Genomic DNA, 24276 nt, shown 5'->3' on the forward strand with positions numbered 1-24276 from the left:
ATGTGTTTTATTTAGGAAGTTAACACATTTGTACTAAAAAGTACAACAGTTTCAAAAAGTAACAGCAGTGAAACAATGACACACAGATCTGTCAGAACTTATAATCAGTGCTGTCTGCCTGCAGGCTGTAGCAACAATATCATGCACAGTGGAGACTTCCAAGGACTGCATAATACTGTATATTATACATTATGTAACTATCTCCGTGACTAAATCTCTGGTCTCCAACCGTGCATGTATTAACATCTGAAGTTTTAAAAACATTCCTTTGTCGAGCGGCTCGGAGGATTTGACTGTTTGTTGTCTGGCTGTCTGTACATCTGGGGTTTCTAAGGATCAGTGTTGATGTAAGTAGCTGCCAGCTGCCGTCTTCCAGTTCACCGTCCAGTCGGTTCTGTCAGACCGTGAGCCAGCCACAGATAAAATCCTGCAATCACACTGGCTCATAAATGTCTAAGCAGGAAGACGTCGGCTTGCAGGTGGTTGTCTGCTGAGCTGCTGCACTGCAGGAACTGTTTCATCTGTTTTGATGCCTCAGCTGGGAAACTGCCGATCAGCTAAAGCAGCAGAAAAACAATCCACATTACAATGGGTGATCAGGAGGTCTCTGTAAATTGTTGATGAAATCTGTGTGCAATCAAATGCATTATTCACATCTTGATACCATTTCAGTCTGCAATTTTCTTTTTAAAAAAAATATGATTTAATTACATGTTTAAAAATTGTGCCCTCTGTTCAAGTTTGGTCAACCCAACCTCCCACCACTCTTTCAATGTGTTCTCAGATTTTTGTACATGATAAAACTAATTTTGTAAAACTGACTCAATACCCATACAAAACACATAATAACTGTGAATACAAATATGCCACAAACGCCCAAGGCCACTGAGAAAAGCATTCCCAACTGAAGTTCAAAAGAGTATTTCATGATTATAAAAAAACACCGCAGAGACACTGGCGCCACAGAGCTGCAGTTTGTGTCAGCTTTCTTTGTACTAATTTGATTAAAATCTAAAGTGGATTTTTATATTATAGAAGGCTTGCAAGTGTAAACTTTACCCTTTAAAATAAAATGCTAAGTCAAATTATGTCATTATTAGTTTCACATCAAAGGATTGTATATTCAAAGAATCATGACTTTGTGATTGAAAATCTGAGTTATATATTTGACTTTTCTCTACTTTGAAGTACTTTAAGAATTTTACTGAAGCTCTGGTCTGAAATTATCTCCCCTGCCAGTAGGTGCACACATTATTTATAAACTCTCTTCAATTGCTGCAGATTTGTAGCAGATTGCATGTCACTGCCTCATCATGTGCATTACTAGAGGCAATTTTTAATCATAAAGGTATGGAAAACAGTGATGTTACAAAAGTGGTTGACTGGTAACAGATTGCATTTGGATTAGCCTGAGGATTTGTCAGCTAGGAAAAGGTTATCTTGCTTTATAGACACCTGCTGCATACTGATACAGTTCAGATAAGGTGCTGACAGGAATTTGGATGTGTCTGACAATTTAGAAGGAGATATGAGGTAGATAAAGGCAATGCTCAGCAGGTTGCACTGAGCTCTAAAACTATGGACGTCATAGCATAGTTAGCACAGCAATTGAAAATAGTCTGTTAACTTTCCTCTGGAAAGCGTTAAAAAAGTGAAATAAATGATGAGACTAAGCAACAGTGGTAAACTTTGTTCGGCATGTGAGTTAGGATGAAACAAGATGCTGACACATTTGACTAACCCTCAGTGAAATAATGAACTTAAATGATCAAATACAAGTTTGAAATAGTTGTCTTTGATTAATAGATTCGATGAGAAATCTTTTTTTAAAAATGTTAAAGCATTTTAAAATCTTGTGTTTCTTTGACTCACCAAATGCAACAAAAAATTTAAATTTCCTTACAATTTGTCACATTTTACCTTCTGTATTCTGTCTTTGTGTAGGTGCTGGTTTATTTCAGGGTTTTCAGGAACCGAATCTCTCTTTATCAGGTTACACAAGTGAGCAGTGAGAGTTTACATCTGAAGAATAAAAATGAGCTGGGTAAAGCTATAAGTATAGGCTAACATGGTCTCATATAATTCTCAGACTGATTAAATATCTCAGTCCGTCGCTCCTTAAGGGCGCCTGACTGCAGCCTTATATGTGCAGGATAAAATTTTGTCCAGCTGCAGAGCCCTGAGGCAGGGGTCTCATGTCACTGCAGAGTAGAACAGAATATCTAAGCATCTGCTGCTGCCAGCCCAGGAAGCATCGCTAGATTAGAAAACCTGAGTTTCTCTGATTATCTTGAGGCCCTGTCCATGACAGAGTCCTGGCTGGCAGTGGCCCACAAGCCAGTGTCGCCATCCTGAAATTGAATTGGGAAGGATTTGATGGGTTTAAAGGCTTTGGCTCTCACTGTGATAGAATCAGATAGCAGTGAAAACTCCAGGACGTTGTGACAGACGGAAGGTTTGATGGTTGAGCGCGGAGTGAGAGAGAAAACTGGACATAGCGGAGGCAAGCTGCTGGAAATAAAGTATCTTACCTCATTATGTGAAGGTCATTTTTTTGTGTCTTTATGTCATAAGTTCATGTTTATCTGAACTACCTCACATAAACAGATTTTTGCCTTTAGATCACAGCAGAAAGAAGAGTCTTAGCATATCCACACTGCTTGCTTTATCATTGAAAGTGAGACATGAAGCTCTAGTGACTCTAAACTGTCAACAGAAAAGTTAAAATAAAAATTGTTATCATGTGTATGAAAACAAATGTGCACGCTGAATTTTATTATGTGATAATGTTTTCTTTTGTCCAATAAAACTCATGACTAATTTCTACCACTAAGTAAGATTTTTTTTTTGCTACTTTGGCACATTTCTGACTAAGTAAAAATATACATGCACCTCACAGAACGTAGATGTTCTATCATGCTCAGTGAGTGCCTGTTTTTTATATAGCACATTTAAAACAACAGCTGTTGAACTAAAGTGCTTTCCAATAGACATATAATAACAATTGCTTTTGCGAATGTACCAAACACATTTAAATATTAAAGTGAAGACTTTACAGTGTTGTTTCTGATGTGAATTTACAGTTTAAAGTCTTCAAAATTATTTCAGTGGATGAGGAATTTAAGAATTCAAAAAAACGAAACATGGAAAAATCCAGCAAATCCAAGCATTCTCTATGATCAGACATATTTGCAACAACGAAGAGGCAGAAATTCCCTTCAACAGAAAGAGAGCTCCAGCAGAGCCAGGTTCAGGGAGGGCGGCCATCTGCCCCGATCTGTTTGAAGTGAAGGTAAAGTAGGGGGAGAGAAAATGATAGCAGAGACAAGCGAGAGAACAACAACACTGGAGCAGTTGGTGGGACCAGTAGCTGCTGATCAGACCAGTGCAGCTCCAGAGTCAGAAATACCCGCAGAGAGGTTCAGGGAGAGGGAGGACAGAGAGAACAAACATGCAGTAGTTATATAAATACACAAAAGAAATAACAAGAATGAACTGGGGATAGCTAAGGTAAAGCATATTGGCTGGACTAAAAAAGAGTAAAAGAAAAAAATGGATAAAATCAATCAATACAAAAAAACAGGGCAATAAAAAAGAAACTAAGAGTGCACACAAAACTTCAGGAAGAACTAAATGCAATGGGGTTTGTATTTGAGATCATCAGTGGTGGATTTAATGTCGCACAGGAGGATGTTCTAGAATGTGGGTGCAAAAATCAGAAAAGTCTTTTCCCCTTTTGGTTTTCAGACATGAGTGAAGAACTGAGGGGAGTAACTGAAGATGACCTAAGTGTTCTTACTGGTGATATTTACAGAACTAAAACATCTAAGACTGTATGAACAAACAGCAAAATGTTTAAGTCAGTGTTGTCTTTCACCAGTATCTGATGCAAATGAACCAAAACCAAAGTGATCTGTTGTCTTTTCTTTGTACTGACTCAGTCTGGATGCATCATATCATTTTGAACTAACTGTGGAAATACTTTCAAGGATGGAAGATAGTCTTCAAATTAAGAAAAGAAACTATTGACAGCCTTAGCTACTGTATATAATTCATCAATTCTAATGGGGTAGAGAGACACAAGCTTTACAGAAAGCAAGAAAACTGTGTTTTTGTTCCTCTGTGACGCTCTTAAATATTAACTAGACAAGCATGTCAAGTTCCACGTGACTCGATAGGATTGACTATTTCATATGCTTCACTTGCTGCTTCCTTCAAAGAAAATGAAAGGCATTTGTAGTGGTGTTGTGCTGCTTGATTCATGCTCAAACTTTGATGTCTACTATATGTCTTTATGATTTTGTTCTCTGTTCTCAAACCAACCCACTGCCCTCCTCAAAAATACAATATGCGGGACAATAAGCTGAAAATCAAAGATTTTTAATGGAAAAAATTTCACTAAACAGAACTCAGTGAATGACTGCTCTTTAGGCAGTGCACAATTTAGTGGTAGTCAGTAAAGACAACACTTTGGCCACTGTGCTATTTGTGCATCTTTCTGTCCTGCTATCAAGGGAATGTATCGACTGTATGGTGTGAAGAAAAGAAATTTAAACAAGAAAGTGTGTACAGTTGTGCAGCATTCTCATTGCCAGTGAAGCATAGAGCTTATTGGATATCAATATATCCAGCTAGTGTTGCCAGCGATAAGGAGGCTTGTGAAAAGACGCAGCGTGTACAACTGAAATATTGAGGTGTTTAGCTCAGTGCATGACACCTTCTTGAGGCCAGCAGAGTCATGGCTGATCATTGTCATGGTTCCCAAACTGTCAGTCCTCTGGGAGCGACTGTCTGCCTTTAGCCGGCCACAGAATCAGCTGGCCTCGGGCAACACTGGAAGACGTGGCTCAGAGGGAAAGATGGAGGGAAGAGGACAGAGAGAGGCAGGAAGCACATCTTTCTTTATGCAGCCCTCATAAAAAGTAATAAGGAGAGAAACTCACTGTAAAATACATGAGCAAATAACAGAATCTTGCAAGCAGGTATCATAAACTTTTGAAAACATTTCTGTTTAGTGTTTCATGGAGGGACGAATCCATTTAAATTTTTGAAAGCTCCCTGAGCTTTCAAGAGCAAAGAGAAAAGAGAAAAACAGGGGCATATTTAGGTAGATCAGCTTCTGTAGATTTCTTATCAATTAACAGTAACTGAAGGGTGACTGAAATGAGATTTTTTTTTTTTCCCCCCGGTCGAGTTACAAAAACAAAAAAGGGCAGAAATCTGTCGTGAGCTTCAGTTGGGAAACGATGGGAAACGGCAGTGCTGCACAGAAATGTTGTTTGTCACGAAACCATCAGCAACCCAACAGCTCACAGAAGAAGATCATGCTGGGTTGTTGGACAAACATCAAAGGCAGAGGCCTCAAATAGTTTCTCTGTCACACTGGGTGACCCAGCAGCACTTCGCTTCCTCCATATGTACACAGACAAGTTGATATCCATAAACCCCACTGGCACGCACACACACACACACACACACACACACACACACACACACACACACACACACACACACGCATATCACGCGCACATTACTCCTGTGTGTTTATGCAGCAATCGGGTTCCAGCACTCTCTAACCAAACTACCTGTTCTTGTTCTGCTTTCTAAGAAGTTGCTTTTTACTTGGGTGCACAGTCAGTTGAAGCAGCATCCAAATGCAGTTGGAGACAGGAATCTGTCACAGTTGTCTTGACCTTTGATCTCTATGTCTTTGAAACCTGGTCGCTCTCTGCCACCAACACCACCAACCGCATGCATGTGGCATCTGTGCAAAAGAACACCAGTGTGTTTGTTACTAAAGTTAGCTTAAAGTGGAAGTCAGGCCACACAGGGAGGGAAGTGAGGATGTTACGGCATGATATCACTGGTATATTTAACTCACAGCATATGGAAATCACAAAAGAAATCCCGTGGCGCTTGAGAAATCATAACAAGAAACCTGACTAGACAAGGTTGTTTTACAACTGTCCAGCTGATAATCACATAGCTGAAAATGTCAGTTGTCTTTACGTCAACCCACAAGAATCTGAAAGCTGTGAATTGTTAAGCCTTTGATGCGCAACATGTGTCAACAGATGCCCATTTTCCATTGAATATGGGTCACTTTTGACCCATGTCGTGCATCAAAGAGTTAAAAGCTTTTTTCTCTGACACCTATCAGGATTCATATCGTGCTCTGATATGATGCCTGACAAAAAAAAAAGCACAGAACTGCTAACAGTTCTGATTACAAGCTTTGATGAATAAACTTTTAGCTGCTATAGAAACGAGATTTCCCCTGAGAGCATATTAAGACACGTCTTTCAATATTTTGCTTCAGATATGCTGACTGTCTCACTCCAGGGACTCCTATACAGAAAAGAGAATGATGTTCAGTCGGTATTTTATTACGGGAGTCTTTACAGTAATTGACAATCTACTTCTTGTTTCCTAAAACCTGAAGCATTAAGACAGTATGTAATAAAGGAGTATCACATCATTATATTGCCTTTTTCCTTTTTTTGACTCTAGGAGTTAACAAGATGTTTTTACTGCAGATGGACTGCCTGGTATAGGAACTCAATCTCACACAAAATGTATGCAACACACACACAAGCACGGAGAATATAAAAGCACATCGCAATTAATATTGTTCTCCCAATGCAGTTTAAAAAGCCGAGAAATTATACAAAACATTGTCTTTGTGAAAAAAAAAGCCACAAACGGGCTGCTTCTCCTCTTAAATGACCTGAGAATTCATCAGAGACAACAAAGCACTTGAGAACAAAAAAAGAAAAAGGAGGAATAATTTCACTGTGAAGATTCTCTTTGGAAATGCGTGACTGTGCAAGTGGATGGACTTCAGGCCACCTGCTGCTGCCTGTGTGCTTTGTCTAATGGTGTTTGTCCAAAAAAGATAAGGACCTCTCCATGGACCAACCGATGGGATTTAATTAACAGCGAGTAACAGAGCCTGGTAGCTGTGATGTTGTCATCTCCAGACTTTAAAATTTTTTTTAAAAATTGTCACGCAAGAGACAACCCTGCTACAGAAGGTTTTTGTGGTTGTGGACTTGTGGGAATTACTTGAGGCAGTTTTTCTAAGTATGGAAATGAAAACATAGCCTGGTATCAAGTATTAATATATCAGACAGTGTGACTAAGTAGACACAGTTGCTAACCCTGGATTAGTGCCTCTACTGTAGGGGGGACTTAGTCAGTGACACCAAATGTTTTCTTGTTTAATTATTCTTAAATGTTGATGCGTCACAGTCTTACTGACCGAAAAAGTCGGAGTTGACCTCTCTGCCGAGGACAAACGTCCTCTCTGAGTGGCCAAACAAATACTGAGTGCCGCAAGTAGCCTGAGGAACAAACAAGCACGCATTCAGAGGCAGTGTCAATCAGTCACTCAACCATCCACAGACAGCCTTTTCACTTGAGTCCAGATTGTTTTTGAATCAAGTTTTAACCCTCATCTCCGTCATCACCCCTGTAGGAAACAAGTGACACTGGAAAGTTGTAAATAAACACATCCATTGTTCTACCGCGCTAGTGAGGTCTGTGCTATTATTAACTCAGAGGAGGTGGATTTTAAAAGTCAGGCGAGGCCAGTCAATGCTGATCCACAGGACAGTGAGAATCAGAGGTCTCCTCTTAAACTCTGGCCACTGAGGCTGGATAATCAAGGAGAGTGCTGCTGCCATTTCAAGTGGAAATGCTGTCCAACATAAAAGGATGGGGCAGGACATTTGTCACTTCATCATAATGTGTTTTCTTCTGCAAGTTGGTGTTTTTTCTTATTGAATCATGATCAAAACTAACTAGTCCTACCATGCTAAGTAGATGCGTTTTTTTTTTCTGTATCACAAGAAAATGAAAAAGATTAGATGTCAGGTCTGAAACACCTTGGCCTTGATTTGGAGATGAACTCTCTAAACTGTGTGCGATTAGACAAATTTAAAAGGCGGCACATCTTTTATTGCATGCTTTTATCTGCAGCTGTTTCATTTATTTTGCCTCCATTAAAGGTAATCAATACTTTATTGATTGCCATTGCCATTTTGCTCCATTTCGTGAGATGTTCCCGCACAGTTATCCTGGCAGCATAGCCACAGCTCAGTGATTATGAGAATATGTCGATATGAATGTGGTTAAACCGTTTTCACGTCTTAACGCCTCAGATTCTATTTTCAGAAATGCCTCAAGCCCCTTTGATCACGGTCTGCCTGTCCGTGTTTTCTTGCATATTAATAAATCTTTCATAATTGCAACTACATGCAGTTTTAAGCAACGGGGATGCTATTAAGGTGATGCTTGGAGTGTGTTGAGCAGCAACCAGATTAGTCTTTGCTAATTTCTTTCTTCCCACACATGTTGCAATTTGTGGAATGCTTCGGTGCTCTTTTCTACTTTTGAAAAAGACACGTCCTGCTAGAGTTAAAAACCAGCACATTACCAATTACCATTATGTAGGCTGCAACCCAAATTCCTATTTAGTTGTAATCTTTCACAGAAGACAGCAAGACCATAATGAACAGAAAAATGCTTTCACAGAGAGATTGTTAGAAGTGATATTTAAATGCTGCTATTGGAAGTACATTGCCTGCTAAGCACAAATCTGTTTGAACTTCAAATAAACTGGAGACAAACGTAGTGAGGAGATCAAGCATATAAATCAAAGCAACAGCACTTCAAACACTGACTGCAGGGACAAGTGAATCATGAATGGGAACACTTATGTGCTTTTTATAACTTCTACCAATGTTCTGTTATTGGGTTCTTATCTTTCTGGTTCCCACATATCACACTTGCCTTTTTTCATGTTGAGGTTGGACTGTAAAGTATATTTGACATTTACATTATGGATTGATAGAGATCATGGTTCATTCACGGAAATCCGTCAGTCACCTTAGTAATTCTCTGGATGTCTTCTTAAATAACCCTCTTACATTATTTGGTCCAAATGCTAGATTTAACCGAATGTCAAATATTTCTCCAGGCATCTGTGAGTGAGATGACAAATGGAGAGCTTGTCAAACAGTATCATCCAAGGATGTGCAGTTATTTGTGTGAATAAAATCACCTTGGGCCTAATAAGTCACCTTACGAAAAAGCAAACTAAATCCCTTTTAGTCAATTTCTCTCATGTTTTATGGAAATTCAAGTGACTGAAGAAGGTTTTTTGGGATTGTACCACAGACAGCAAAGGTAGGTGATGAGTAAAGCCCTTGTTTCAGAAAGAAAGTTGGAGAAAACAAAGCTGAGGGCAAACAGTATTAGGTACTGACAATGAGTCACTACAGATTTCCTTAGCCAGGAAAACAAACTGAGACAGAGCAGAAAATATGCTAAAGAAAAAAAGGGGGGAAAAAGTGAAAACATAGAATTAAAGTTGAACAGTGAGAGAGAAGGTTGGGTAGTGCACTAGAGTGCATGAAGCTGAGTTTTGACAGTCTGGGGGAAGAGAGTTCAGACCTCAGTTTCCTGACAACGGTAATTACTTCCCTGGCTTAACTCATGGCCTGAATCTCCTTCACAGCCAACTAATGCTCACCACTTAGGTTTGGTGCTGTATGTCCCTGTGATGAGAGAAGAGTTTGTGCTTTACTTTTCCACAATCCAAGCCTAACCAGTGGGGCACATTTCTTAAAGATGACTGGACAGCAAATTTAATCCTCAGAGGGTGAGAGAGGCTTAGGATTATGTGCCATATCTCACCAGCCAATGAGAGGATTTGAGCCTGTTGGGTTCTGATGTCCTGGCCAATCACAGCCTGAGGCAGAGGATCAAATGCACATGGGGAGAAGTAGTGGTAAAGAAATGATGCACGATGATAACTATGGTGTTAAACAGTGGCTCTTTATTGACCTGTAAAACACAGAATTGCAAAATATATGATAGATTATATAAATTTAGTAGATTATTATCTATCACTTTGACTGTCTCATCTGAAATGCTAGGTTTAATTTGTCATGTTGAAAGAACCAGATTTTAATGGATTTAAATGATTCATTTTGGGAACAAACAAAAAAAACATTTTAGTGGGAACATTTTGCACTTTATGTCAATATCTAACTGATCAAAGAAGGGCGTGAACGCATGATGGGTTTTTTCTGTTAGGCTTATTGTAGCATCTATTCAATAAATCATGCATTTCAATATGCTGTGAAGGCTACAAAAATGTATAATTTTTGTCTTTTCTTTTCCTTGTGCATTGCATAGTCACTATCTGTGATCCTTGCTCATCCTTGGCCGTTATATGAAGTGCCGTGCACCAAAACAACCTAAAGTTGTAAAGAGAAATGTTAAGGTTTGAAGAGCAATTATATCCTGCAACTACAACGGAATGTGCAGAAAAACAAGACACTTCCAGTTTCATAGAAGCAGCAGTTGTGAAGCTGCAGCAACATCTTTTCTAAACAGTAGAAAGGGAAGGACCTCGCTCTGTTAGAGAAGTTGTCTTTTGTTTGCTTTTACTGCCCTCTAGCGTCACTTACCTGGTGACATTGGTGTTTGGCCGCTGTATAAAGTTGCTACTGGGTGGCATGTGGAGACTTAGCAACAGATTGTTAACCTATGATTATTAGGATATTGTGCACACATATACAGAAACCTTTCTGTGTCAATTTATACATAGATAGAATAATTATAGTCCTTGTTGACTTTGGAAAGTGACTTTGCAAAGTGTAAAAATTATACCGGTGAAAAAGAATATTTCCTGTGAAAATATATCAGCAGCTTCAGTAGAAAAGTACTTCATGCACAGAGACAACTTTTATGTATTTTTTATGTATGAATTTTCTACATTTACAAGACAGGGTGACAACTGAACCTTCTTCTGTAACAGTGTGTCAGTTCAGGAGGTCAGGATTACTATACAGATGTGGAAATTAAGGTTAATTTATAATTATTTCTATATTTTGACAAGTTGTTTCCATCATGAAGTAAAATACGATATTGTTCGGTTCCAAATACTTGCGACTAAATGTTTGGTGCTTTTGTAGATACATGAAGATCTGTAAGTTGTAATGCACTAAATAAATACATATTTGGAGTTGTTATTCATTATTTGTAAGTTATGCTGTGATTTTACTGGTCTGGCCTACTTAAGATCAAATTGTACCGTATGTGGCCCTTGAATTAAAATGAGTTTGACACCCCTGGTCTAGAGGATTCATGTGCAATCATAGATACTCTAAAACTGAAATAATGAAGGAAATTAAATCAGTTTGTAACCTTGGTGAAGATTAAGTTAATGTTACATATAGTTTTTAGATACTCTGCTCTGTACACCAGGTAGACTTTGCCCTCATCTATTAACTGGGTCATCTCTCTGAACTACAGTCACACATACTCAAAAGAAATCTTACATTTTGTAATTACCACATTTGTCATGTTAACAGGACGTTTTTCATTGGAAATACGTGTTTTTAATATGAGTCTTGCATATAGATATATGGATTGTGCACAGACAACTAAAACATCCTAAATCTGTGGAAATTGGAAATTCTTTCAATATGACTTACAGAAAAAAGATCCAGCTGAAGTAAATAATGTTTTAAAACGTTCTTATTTATTTGTAGGAGCCTCAGTAGAAAGTTGTTAGTTTAGTTGTTGAAGATGTTTCACCTTTTGAGAACCAAGAAGAGACATACAGTTGTTTTATACTGAAGCTCCACAGACAGCCATGACCTGGATGATTGAGAATCTACACAGACATACTCCGTATGTTTTTGCTTTGGCTGATAAGTGAATGACCCAGTCAAGGACACACTTCTGGGTTTTAAAATGAACTCTGTTCCACCATTTCAGAAAGATAACCGAGGTAACACTGACCTCATGACCTCATGTTCACCATCTACCAAAATATATTTGACGTCTACCATATCGGTGTATAGAAATCACTGTTCATTCACAGACATCAGTCACGATTAGCACTTCCCTGGATGTCTTTCTCAATAACCCTCTCACCTATAATATTTGGTCCAAATGCTAGATTGACTTTGACCTCAAAAGTTTCTTCAGCCATCTGTCACTAAAATTTTTCCAGATTTAGAACTCGTCAAAAAGCATCATCCAAAGCTGTGCAGTTATTTGTCCGGCTTAGATCACTGCAGGTCTATTTAGTCAGCTGCAGACAGAGCAACAAACAGGACAGACAAATACAACTCTGACCTGAACACGTTCCCACCTGTTAATACTCAAATCACCTCTCCATCAGCATTTCTTTTAGTGGCAGATAGATGTGACTAGTTCACACAGCCATGCTGAGGATGTGCCTCACGACAACTTGTGAGAATTTCAATCCTTATGCAGCACATTGCAAAGTAAATCAGCTGCTCAGCCCACTGACACAACTCTCAAGTTATGCAAAGGCGTTGGATTCTCTAAATTCTGCAGTTCTATGTAATATTTCATTACAGGCCTGAACTTGGCAGATGAAAAAGCTGCAAATGTGCTTTTCAAATATCACTTTTAACCCACTATGTGTTGGTCAGTTGTGTAATAAAGCATTCAAACCATCCTCATCAGTTTGTAAAGTCACAGTCAGTACTCTGTCATGATCATATTTTGCAGTTATTTGGCCTGTTGATGTCATAGAAAACCTGAAATAGAGTATATCAAGATACCACAACAAATCAAATAGCAGCAGCAGGTGAAAACTATGCCCTAGTTGTCTATAATGTGCAAAGAGAGACATTTTGACCTATATTCTACACTATCTGTACTCTGTCAGCTCTTTGAGAGTAACTGTATGTTGATAAACTAGGACATGTTGGACATGAAGTCGGGGATCAGTATCACAATGTACTATATAAGTTTTTTTTGTGCAAAAGACCTGGTTCAGTTTGATCTTCGTGTTGTCTAATAGACTTTGCATCATTCAAACTAGGACACAGTTTGTCCTCTATAGAAATGTAGAAATGCTATTGCGGGTTTGAACTGTCTTTTCCCCAGAGTGGTTGTCTTGAAAGATAGCAGTTCTAATGCCAGGAAAGTCTTGCAGCATAAAAATGGAGTCTTGACTAATGTCCATGTTGCATTATTTCTTAAAATGTTTCTACAGCACATGTATTGACACAAGCAGAAAGAATGAATTAAAGCCTACAGTGAAATCCATCATAATATGTGCATCTATACAGTTATAGATGGAAAAAAATGAGATTCACTTTGACTCACTCTGTGCAGGCCTGGTTACTGGCAGCCTTTAAAAAATCATTCCAATAAACAAGCCATCAGTAATTCCACTTCTCATAACTTATTGGGAACTGGGAAATGAACCAAATACTACCTTTTCCCAGTGCTGCAGAGTGTGTATACTACTTTAATGCCAAACATTACACACTCAAAATATCCACACTGGCAAAGCTCCTTTGGTTTCCTGTAACGGCTTCAAGCAGAAGAAACAACATCCTGAGGTTTGGAATGGCTGTGTCAGAAGACTTAAATATGATAAATATAGACTTAAAGTAACATATTCAAAAACATTCCTAGAAATAAATGACATTTATTTTATATAGCTATTTGAATAAAACCAAATAGCTTCTTGTACAAAAATACTGTTGTGCTCCTGGAGAGTACCATAGTTAAGTATAGCCATGGGATCAAATTGCACTTCAGCCTTTTATCAGTGACTACTTGCTTGAAAAAAAGGTATAATATTAATGTACTGAATAAATGAAGATTATTAGAGGCTTTTATTAACATAATTACAACTCTTATCGCTTGTCTTACTGCAAACTGCACCTGAGAACAAAATGTGGTCATGTGCCTCGTGACCAGGCTGGAGTTATCAGCAGTGTTTGGAAAGATTTTAGGTATGTAGCACTGATAGCAAAAAGCTTCCACTATCCTAGTTTCACTGACCTAGTTGAGGCAGCTGTGGGAGTGTGTCTGTAAAAGGCAATCCTCCTCAAATTAATATTTTATACAAACTGTCCACATTATTTAGCTCAGAGCAGTCTATATTTCTAGGGATACAATTTTCACCCAAAACAAACTTGCAGAGAATCTGAACCCAATAAGTATTACACATTTGCAGCTGCCAGAAGGACTGAATCTGACAATGCATTCATGAAATCAGATCAGCTTATCTTTTTTGCCCCTTTAAAACTGAAACAAAAAGTCTGCCAAGGGCAAAGAAAACAAAAAAAAAAAAAAATTGAAGAGCAAGAAATAAATTATGTGGCTACATAGATCTCTGTGGTGTAAATCTTTTTGTCTCTCTTGTGACACCTCAGTCAGTGATGTTGGTGTTTTTGGTAACTCTTAATTTCCCACGGGTGTAAATAGTCTGTCATTTGTTTTTAGGTGCAACCTCTTGCCCAGTGATAGGTGGGATATTCTTAAGCTTTACCTGGCCCTTAAGGATTAGCAGATACATCTGATGGATGGACAGAAGTATTTCTTTTCTATTGTCTTCTGCAAATGCCTAATTCAGTTTTTTGCGAGGTAAACTTTGAAATGCACCAAAAATTTGCAGTTCCACATACACTGAGGGACACTGACCTTTGTTTTCAGTGTCAAAGTTGTGTAAATAATACGTGTCGTTCGCTGGGTTCAGGTGAGTAATTAAAATGGTCCACACTTACACTACCAGTCAAAGGTTTGGACACACCTTCTCATCCAATGGTTTTTATTTAATTATTCTATATATTGTAGATTAATACTGAATACATCAAAACTATAAAAGAATACATATGGAATTATTTTGTAAACAAAAAAAGTGTTAATCTTCAGTACTAATCAACAATGTAGAAAATAACACAAATAAATAAAAAGCATTGAATGACAAGGTGTGTCTGGTAGTGTATATAGGCATTTTTAGCCTTAGCTAGGTTCTACAAAGTGCTTTCCAGTGTGTTTTGTCACCCACACTGACACATGCATCGTGCTAATTTGCCATTGCTATCAACTTGGGGATACGTGTTTTGTCCAGGGATACTTGGTGTGAGGAGTTGGGAATTGAGCTGTCCCCACACTGCCACCTGAGACCAGCTACTACTGGAACAAAGAAGCTGCAGGTTAATGGATGTATTTGCATCCAGCTTTTAATCCAGGATCTTAACTCCACTTCCAAGAAACCCTTGTTCAACCATTATCTGCAGGTACTCTGCTCTAATCACTGATTTAGTGGAATTAGCTTTCCTGCGAAAGTGTTGCTGACGCAATACTCTACGTCACTGTTCATGTCGTTTTATTTTTATTTTTATTTATATTTATGAATTCTTTACAGATGCTTACAAGAGCATTTAGTTCCCTCGGGACAGAGGCACTTTTTACCCCATTTCTTGTTATGCTAAGCTAAGGTAACTAAAAATGGCTTTAGATGTGTAAGAGTGGTAACTATCTTCTCAACTAACTTTTATCAAGGAAGGAATATGCATATTTCCCCACTGACATTTTTATAATGAAATTAAATATTTCACTGGTAGTACAATGTAATTAAATTGACAGTGTGAGCTTTTGTGAATTTAGTTGCCTTGTTTCTGTATTAATTTAATTTGTATATTCAACAAATTTGGATTAACCCTTGTTTATTATCTCCACTTTTCCTAATTTCAACTCCATGTCATTAATTTTGGTATTTGAAACAGCCTAACCCTTGTTTATTATGTCTGCTCTTTATAATTTCCAATCTATATATTTGACTTTGTTATTTCAAACTATTTTCATAGTTTCATATCGCCTTCAGCCATTCATGAAAGTGTGCTTATCCTGTTGGGTAGCTGTGCACCCACACACACAAACACACAAGATTAACTTTGAGAGAAAATGATTGATCAACTACAACTAAACCAACAAAATTCAAGACCTAAGCTCATTGTGCAGTTTTAAATGCCACTGATATATTAGACCAGTGTCAGTTAAGATACCGAAAATGATTTCAATTGTAGCGCTTTTGGTGGAATAATGCTTCATTTTTTTATTAGCCTATTATTCTGAGATCATTTTAGTCATATAATGCTCTCAGGAACATCTACATCACTAACTCTAATAATAGTTTCCCACTAGATGGCAGCCTTTACTCAAACTAGTCCGCAATCCCCGCCGTTCCACCAGCTCAACTGTAGCAACCCTGCTGCCCGAGGACATCATTACACACTCAATAAAGCAATAGTCAGTCATTTTCTCTGCTTAATTGATCCCTCTGCTACTCAACAATAGGTGGTGTGACATATTTTACTGCAGCAGAAACGGCAGCATGCCTCAGAGTGAGACATGCTATTTGTAATTATCTTGTTGTTGTGTTCTTGCCTGACCTTCCATCTGCAGACAGCATGCAGTGCACTTGTTGGTCAGCGGCTGAGGTCAGAGGCTCAGCAGCAGGGCCATCCTCCCGGAGCGTCTGCAGGGCTCTAATGACATTGTCCTGGTATTCACCACAGCTTGTGAAACACTCGCCTGGACGACAAGAACACAGCGGGCTGTTGCTCAATCTGAAATTATTTGGGAACAGATATAGAAATTGTCAACATCGTAATCAAACGCAGAGGCCTGATAAGATAATATTTATGTTTACTATGCAAGTTGAAAGCGTACAGTCAGACACACACACAGTCGCACACACACACAACTACATTAACATGCATTATGGATGTCATGAGATTTATTATAGCTTTACTTGGGGGGGAAAAAAGCACAATACTTTTGGCTTTGGATTTTATTAAATCCATTGCCTTCCAACAACTTGCTGCTTATCTGAAGTGCTTGGGGCTGAGCTTTATGCAAGTTCATGTGGGGTGAGAAGTGAGGTAGAGTCAGGACAAGTTGTTAGTTTATTACAGGGCTAAAAACTGCAGACAACCATTTGTATACCCATTCTATTATTGAACAGTCTGGAGCTTCTAATTCACTGTACCAGCCAGCATGAATTAAGCCTATAGTCCCAACTTTAGAGAAAAAGTCAATGAAGATTTCTATTGGAAAACAGTTTTTTAGTCTTAATCCATGTCTCGCAAGCAGAGTTTAAGTGTTTTGCCTGTGTGATTACACAAACACACCTACTTAAAACATTTATATGAAGCATAATCTCGTGAAAATAATTGTTATGCTGCTTTAGGCCTGTTCATTGTGTTCTAAACAATGAAATCTTGTTTTGTTGTAAAATGAAAAAGCATACCATTGGATATATCAAACCAATTTAATAGAAACAAAATGGATAAAAGCACTCAAAACTCAGCAAAATACCATTTGGTGTGAACACATAAAACGCAGTACAGGCATATTTACTGGATTTGTATTTTTAGATCAGTTATTTTATTTATTTATTTGGATTTTGTCACTTCTTTTCACACATTAGCACAGGACGTGTTATCATTGCTTTGTGTGTGTTCCTGCAGCCTCCCTGACTCAGCCACTCCTTGTTCTGTCAGCATAGCAGGGTGGAGCTGACGAAACTGCACATGTTTCAAGCATGCTCTGAAGCTTCCCTCCCTCTCTGTCTATTTCCCTTTCCTACCCTCAGTGCGCGCATGGGTAAGCCAAAAAAGAAAAGAGGAGGGCCTAGTGCTTGTAACCAGCGATGCTTTTTACCAATCACAGGGGTTTCCCCACCCTCTCCATCGCCTCTCTCCCTCCCTTCCTCCTCTTTTTGGTCCCTCCTTCTGTCTCTAGGCACGCCAACCTCAGGAAAAAAAAAAAAAAAAGAGTCCAGGGAGAAAAGTGATAAGCAGCAAGCAGCTTCTGGGTTTTGCTTTCAAGCGGACTCCTGCTGAATCGGTGTGAGTGAGTGTGTATATGTGTGTGTGTGGTGCGTTCACTCTTTCTCCTGCCACAGTAGCAACACACTGCAGCAGCATCGGCCCTGAACAAAAGGCTAAACGCAGCTGAGCCACAGGAGGGGAAACTCAGGGATAGAAGCAGAGTGGCCCAGCGTGACTGCACTTCTCAGGGAGGAACTCAACCTGCCATTTAGCCCTCCTGGCCCTGGAGTGGAGACACAACGGTGCACTAGACGGCCCCAAGCTGCCTGTCTGTGTCTCTGGCAGGGCTGAGGAACACACCCTGGTGCTGACAGGTGTGTCTTTCACTTTGTCTACCATTTATACACCCGAGATCCTCTGCTGGCATTCCTACACCTGCCCTGGGCGTCTTTCCTCTTCATCCACCTGCTCTTCAAGATGTCAGATGATGACTGCCGCTCGCCCATCGGCCTGGACTGCTGCAGCTGCTGCCTGGACCTGGCCAACGGCTGTGATGACTCCATAGCCAGCGGTCCAGCTCAGGGCCTCGGCAGTACAGGGGGGCTGCCAGGAAGCCCCACCAGCCCCAGTGTAAATCACTTCCGCCAGCTCCGCAACCAGCTGATGTACCAAAACCTCAACACAGACAAGCTGAACAACATCATGAGACAGGACTCCCTGGAGTCAGTGGTGAGGGACCCCTGCTTCCTGCTCAACGAGGGGATCTGCAACAGCAACATTGACCAGACCATGCTGTCTATACTGCTCTTCTTTCACAGGTATGTCTGCTGTCCACTTAGCAGATAGGTACCCGCTTGTCTGATAAGCTAACGACTGAAACTAAGGGCTTCCATAAAAATACGAAATTTGAACTTCAGCTGAAAGTTATTTTTTATCCCCTTTAAAGGCGCCTTCAGTACAAAGTTCACCTTTTCACAGATGGATCTGCATGTCAGATCTAGTCAGAATATGGGAAACATATTTTGTTCAAATGAAGCAGATGGTAAACGGAAGCTAATCAGGTTTACTGGATCTTCAAAAAGGCTGACATATGTGTTTACAGCCATGGATTAAGTATAGGCGAGGAGGGGTGCATTCATGAAGGTGAAATGACAGTTTCAAAGCACCTTATGAGCTTCCCAGAATGTTTGACAACATATTGGGATTTATTGGCAGATTGTTAAATCTAATTTGGTTGCCTGCTGATAAATGAAGCACTGTGCTTTTTATGTTAGTTCACATTCAAAAATAATTGGAATGTAGATCCAAAACATAAAACAATAAACATGTGGTTATTCATCTCTTAGTGCCCATTTGCATTCACATATCCATGTTTTTAATGCAGCATGTTACATAACACAACTCATAATGATATGTGTATGTGCTGTACAGTATTACCCCTAATGTGTTTTCCTTTAGTGAAAATATCCAGCTGAAGGGCAATTATTGCTATTTGTAAGGCATACAATTTGTTTATAGATTCACCATGCAGAAAGGAGCTTTTCTTCCAAACAGCTAAACGATATGTGGAGAAAATAAAGCCAGAGAACAGAGGTAAACAAAATCTAACCTAGAAAGAATGCCTTACAGAAACACAAGGTTATTCTAAAACAACAGTTTGTTGTCATATTGATTCAATTAAAACAATCTTTTATAGCTAGAGGTCAATTAAACCTGGCTTGACTCCTTCTCTTGTCTTTGCCAAACACTATTAATAAAGCAGTGTTTGGCAGATCACTGCCCAGTGTTTGTGAGGAGGAGAATGTCCTGCTACAAAGTTATTGCCAGTTGGACAGTTTGTTTGGCAACTACTGTCAAATGACTTCAGCCTCAAATTAACAGTTACCATCTTTCCAGTCAGCTACAGTTTTGCTGAACTCCTGAACCCGAGCCAGCCGCATGTAATTACATATGGTCTGTCTGGTGGCGATCTATGGCAAAATACCTGCGAAAACTAATATAACGTATCTTATCAATGTGAAAGCCACCTTTGAATGTCATAAATTGTAAAGCTGCTGTGATTTGTGTCAGTAAAACAGAGATATGTGTTAAAGGATCATGGTGTATATATCAGAAACCCGTCAAACGTGATAACAAGAGTTTGTGGTGGTGTACAGATCGAATCCTGATATCAGAACTGACCTTTGGTTCCACTCTCGGTACAGGCATCGATTTTCTACAGACTCTTGATAATGCTGCTCTTAATTTATTTTGTCAGCTCTGATTATGAAATACCTAAACAAACAAAGTTTTTGCTCCAGTAGCATTTTAAAGTAAAGAAAAATAAGCCGGAATGCAACTATGAATATAGGTTACCACTGTATCTTCATATATTTTTTTTATTATATCTACAGCAGAGTGCATATTCAACTTTTAAACAAAAATCATCATCTGGAATGTGAATCCTCATATAAAAATGCAATTTGAGTGACATGGAAGCAAATCAGGGGAACCCATATTTTCTCCTCATCTACTCACATAAAATATCTGTCCTAATGTCTGTCCTGATAAAATTTACCTTGAATGAAAAAAAAATGTAAAAATGTAATTGTTATCATTGATCCAGTTATTTGCAGGTGTTATCATATCAGTAATGTTCTCTGGCCAAGATGCGCTATCTGTATTTTATCAACTTCTCCAGGAGCTGGACTGCCTCAGAATATCCAGATAAGTTAAATTTTAACCTGCCTTTACTTTCCTATAGGCTTTAAGACCGTTCTTATCTTCTGCTGTGATAATATAAACTGCGTGAGTACAGACTGTACCACAGGTGTAAAATCATTTATTGTACACTGATGGAGGTGATGACAGCGATGGCTAGACCTTAACAAGATTGGATTTTGTAGTTTTTGTCTAAAAACATATCAGGGGTCATACTCTCAGACTGTATTAGTTTTTTATATGAATTCTTTATATCTGACAAACTATAAAGCAAGGCAAACTCCTGGTTAGTAAGACACCAGATATAAGGTATTTGGAGAACTTACACACTCACTGTATATTTTCCATCTGTTGAGTTACGTAACAGGTGCTTAAACGCTCATTAACACCTTTTAAAGCAGTTTTGTTCTTGGTCTGTATATAGTGGTTGCTGTGGAGCCGCATATTTCAGTGAACAGTCTTTTCTTGATTTATTTATGATAGTGAGGGTGTGTCTTTATGATACTGTCACATGAAGAACAACAGTCAGAGAAACTTTGGTTTAAGTACTGCAGCTGCAAACTGTGCTTCAATTCTGTATAATACTTTGAACGTGCCTTTAGACTACGTGGATAGGCTCAGATGACTTATTATCCACTACATTCACTGTTTACACTGTCACACCTTGAATAATGCCTGCTGCAGGACTTTGTTCAAAGTGTAAGAAGCTTCTCTTTTCAGCTTTGCTATTCAGACTTAGTCATATATATATATTTCTTACGTAAGTACCAATATTTTTGACATTTCTGGCTTCGAGGCAACAACTTTTACCTGTGCCATTGGCCACTGTGGCCGTCCACCCGTCTGCGCCAGCTCGACTGTTTGCCTGACAAACAGAGTCTTTAGCCAGAACACTTTGTTCCTGAACCTTCTCTCCTCAAGAGGGAATCAACAGACATGAATCATGTGGCTTTCATGGACAGGCTTTCTCACAGGATTAAAACACCGATTTCAAATGTGTAACCTTGCAGTTTCTCATGCAGAAACACAAACACTCATTCATTTGCACATGTACTCACAGTATAATCCTGTCAAGAAAGCCGCCTTGCCGAGCTTAAGTTTGCAGAACTTCATGCATTTTTCAAGCATTCACTTTCAGAAGGCCTGGCGTCTGATGAAAGCCTGGCTGAGACTGACAGGCTGACCTCACCCTGGGTGGTCAATCTGCCCAGCAGCTATCATTCTAATTTGCCACTTGTTAGCAGACTAAAATGTCCAGCATAGCCTGAGGAAGCATGCCAGGACATCTTTTGGACTTGTTGAATATCAGTGAGAGCCAGTGGCAGCGGCCAGAAAACTTGTTATGTAAATGATTCAAGGGTCAGAGAAATGTGCTGAGAGGAGAATTTCAAGTCATAAGTCCTATTTGGTGTTTGAGGCAGAACCAGAAACCCCCCGAGGGGTGCTGGATCTGTGATTTCCACAGGATAAAACCAGAGGAAATGTGTTGATTTTCTTTGAGGCTTAGAGGGATACAGTTGGCGGGAATGAGAAAGGTACTTCTGCACACCTTCACCACAGGCAGCCAGTCAGTACTTAGCAGCCACTAAACACCATCACATGCCGGGGTGAAGGGAGGTGAAGAGCCTGCAGCGATGACACAGACATTTATCACAGAACTTCAGGTCTGTGACCAGCCAGTCAAAACACGACAACTTCAAAACCAGCGATAGCACGAGAGATGAAAAAGAGCGTCAAACACCTCATAAAATAATTTTCTGTACAGCAACCATAAATGTGACTGTAGGAAGTGACTGAGGAGGAGAGTTGTACCCTTGACACAAGATTTATAGGCCAGATAACAACAATCTATCTATAAAATCTATGCATTAGGGATGCAAAGGTATGCAGACCATCATGTTCCTCTCTGTAACCCATAACTGTAAAAAGTTCAAATAAAACGGAGCATTTTTGCTGTTAAAGTGTTTAAAATAAACTGCCATATCAGTGTAGGAAAGAAGCTGCATGATGTGTAAAGATGGAATAACTGTCATCTCCTGATTCTGGTCTACAGACTAAAAAAGAAGAAAGGATTTTCTAGCCGTGTTGGGGAAGACTGGAATTTCTTTGTCAGACTAATATGACTGTCAGTCTGTGACATAGGATTTGTACCTTTGTACAATAAACTGTACAACGAAAGTCAGCAAAAGGATTCTGACAGGAGAAGCACAAACTCTAACTCAGATTTTCTACAGCGATTTATCCTTCTGATATTTTGTGGCCTAGATAAACTGACCTCATAAAAGCGGTAGAAGGTTTCTCAATCTTGCCAGAGATCACTGGCCGTTGGCTTTGGTCCAGTGGCCAACTGAACATAACCTAGCACTCCCACAGTGGAGTGGAGGCAGAATCCAGCTGTGTCAGACACCCTGCTGGGGATTAAAGCACCACTCTGTGATCCAAATATAAACCACAAAGTAGCTTTGCTACAAGAAACCCAAGTTTTTGGAGTGAAGGCCTATATTTTGTGATCCACTGTGGTGGTTATGGAAAATGTCTTGGCCATGTGTAATCCATCCAGGAATCCATACAAAAGTACACTTAAGAATCCTAACATCTTCAAAGTTAAGGTGTATCTGTGAAGCTACTGGAGAAGCTTCTGTAACTGACAGGATTCCATCTCTGCAAATATTGCACAACGAATTGGATTTCTTTTTTAGTTTTATAGCATAACAGTGAATCAGTAGAATAATATCTACTTAATCCTGGGTGTGCCTCGAGAGTGACCTGCATGTCACTCCCTGAAAAATTGTCTCCTATCTGTTGGGATGAATACAGAGCAGTTCTACCTGCACAATCTTTGAGGCTAATGATTTTCATGGAAGACGATACACATTTTGGGTGAACTCCCATAGAGAACATACTGCACCCTGTTTCACCCCAGACTGTGGGCGTTTGAATTATGTATAACTACCTTACAGGCTTGATGTTTTACTTTTAATAAATTAATTTAGAATTTTTATCTACATGTGTGATCACATGACACACAAATGCAGGAGAGAGAGGAGAAACAAAGCAAGGTTCAGATTCAAGTTTTTAAAAAAATATAGTTGTATTATTAGTATGTCCCAGATTGCAAATCACACATTTTTACATTGCTTTACAAAAGCAAACAACTTGTGACATGGTCATTAACTGGCACCTACTTACTGACTCCCTGTGTGTTTAGGTTTGTTCAGCAGATAACATTAAGTTGGTAAAGAAGCTCACAAATCAGTCAGGAACGTAGAGATGAGGGATGAAGTAAACAAGGTGTTTGCTCTTTATTATATATTGTTTTGTATTCAGCCAAATTTGCTAGATCAGTAAAAGACATTACTAGAGAATGAAGCACACTTATCACAAAAAACAGTATTGTCTATAAATTTACATAAGCTCTTACAAGCTGTAACAAGCATAGAGATCAGGCTGATCAGAGTGAAACAAACTACTGCAAATTTCACATCTCCTCCACTCCTACAAAGTAATTCCTGGGAGAGATCAGTGTAATCTAAAGTCATGCAAAGATACCACACAATACAGTATGAGGGAGGAGAAATGCTCTTCTCGTTGCTGTTAACTTTTCCCATGCTGCCTACATAAAAGGCCTAATAACGTCAAACACGTTGCTGATGACAGAACCTGTATCCAGTTGCATTTTTTTTATTCATGCCCTGTTTGCAAAAATAACGCACAGCAAATTACTGTCTCCTGGTAAACATGCCCTATAGAAGTCTGAAGACAGCTATGACTTCATGAAGTGCAGGTGGCAGAGATGTAAACAAAATTATTGGCAAGACAGCAAAGGGAAGGATGTTAGGGTAGGAGAAGAGATTTCATGCCCGGCAAGTTTTAGGAACCAACACAGACAAACAAAGACCATGAAGGTCTGAGTAGCGTCAGGGGAGAGAGAGGAGTCAGAGGTAGTCCG

The 24276-nt window shown here is 39.2% G+C and overlaps 1 protein-coding gene across 1 annotated transcript in view; it reads left to right on the forward strand.

Annotated features, from left to right (window-relative positions):
- Positions 1 to 17631: 17631 nt before the first annotated feature.
- The window catches only part of tsc22d3 (TSC22 domain family, member 3), a 36995-nt gene continuing 30350 nt past the window's right edge, over positions 17632 to 24276 (forward strand). Inside the window, exon 1 of the mRNA XM_023278427.3 lies at positions 17632 to 18445. Within this exon, the coding sequence (XP_023134195.2) occupies positions 18105 to 18445 (341 nt within the window). The 5' untranslated portion in view covers positions 17632 to 18104. The remainder of the gene's footprint in view (positions 18446 to 24276) is intronic.

This window comes from Amphiprion ocellaris, chromosome 13 (assembly GCF_022539595.1).
Source record: "Amphiprion ocellaris isolate individual 3 ecotype Okinawa chromosome 13, ASM2253959v1, whole genome shotgun sequence".
Taxonomy (NCBI): Eukaryota; Metazoa; Chordata; class Actinopteri; family Pomacentridae; genus Amphiprion; species Amphiprion ocellaris.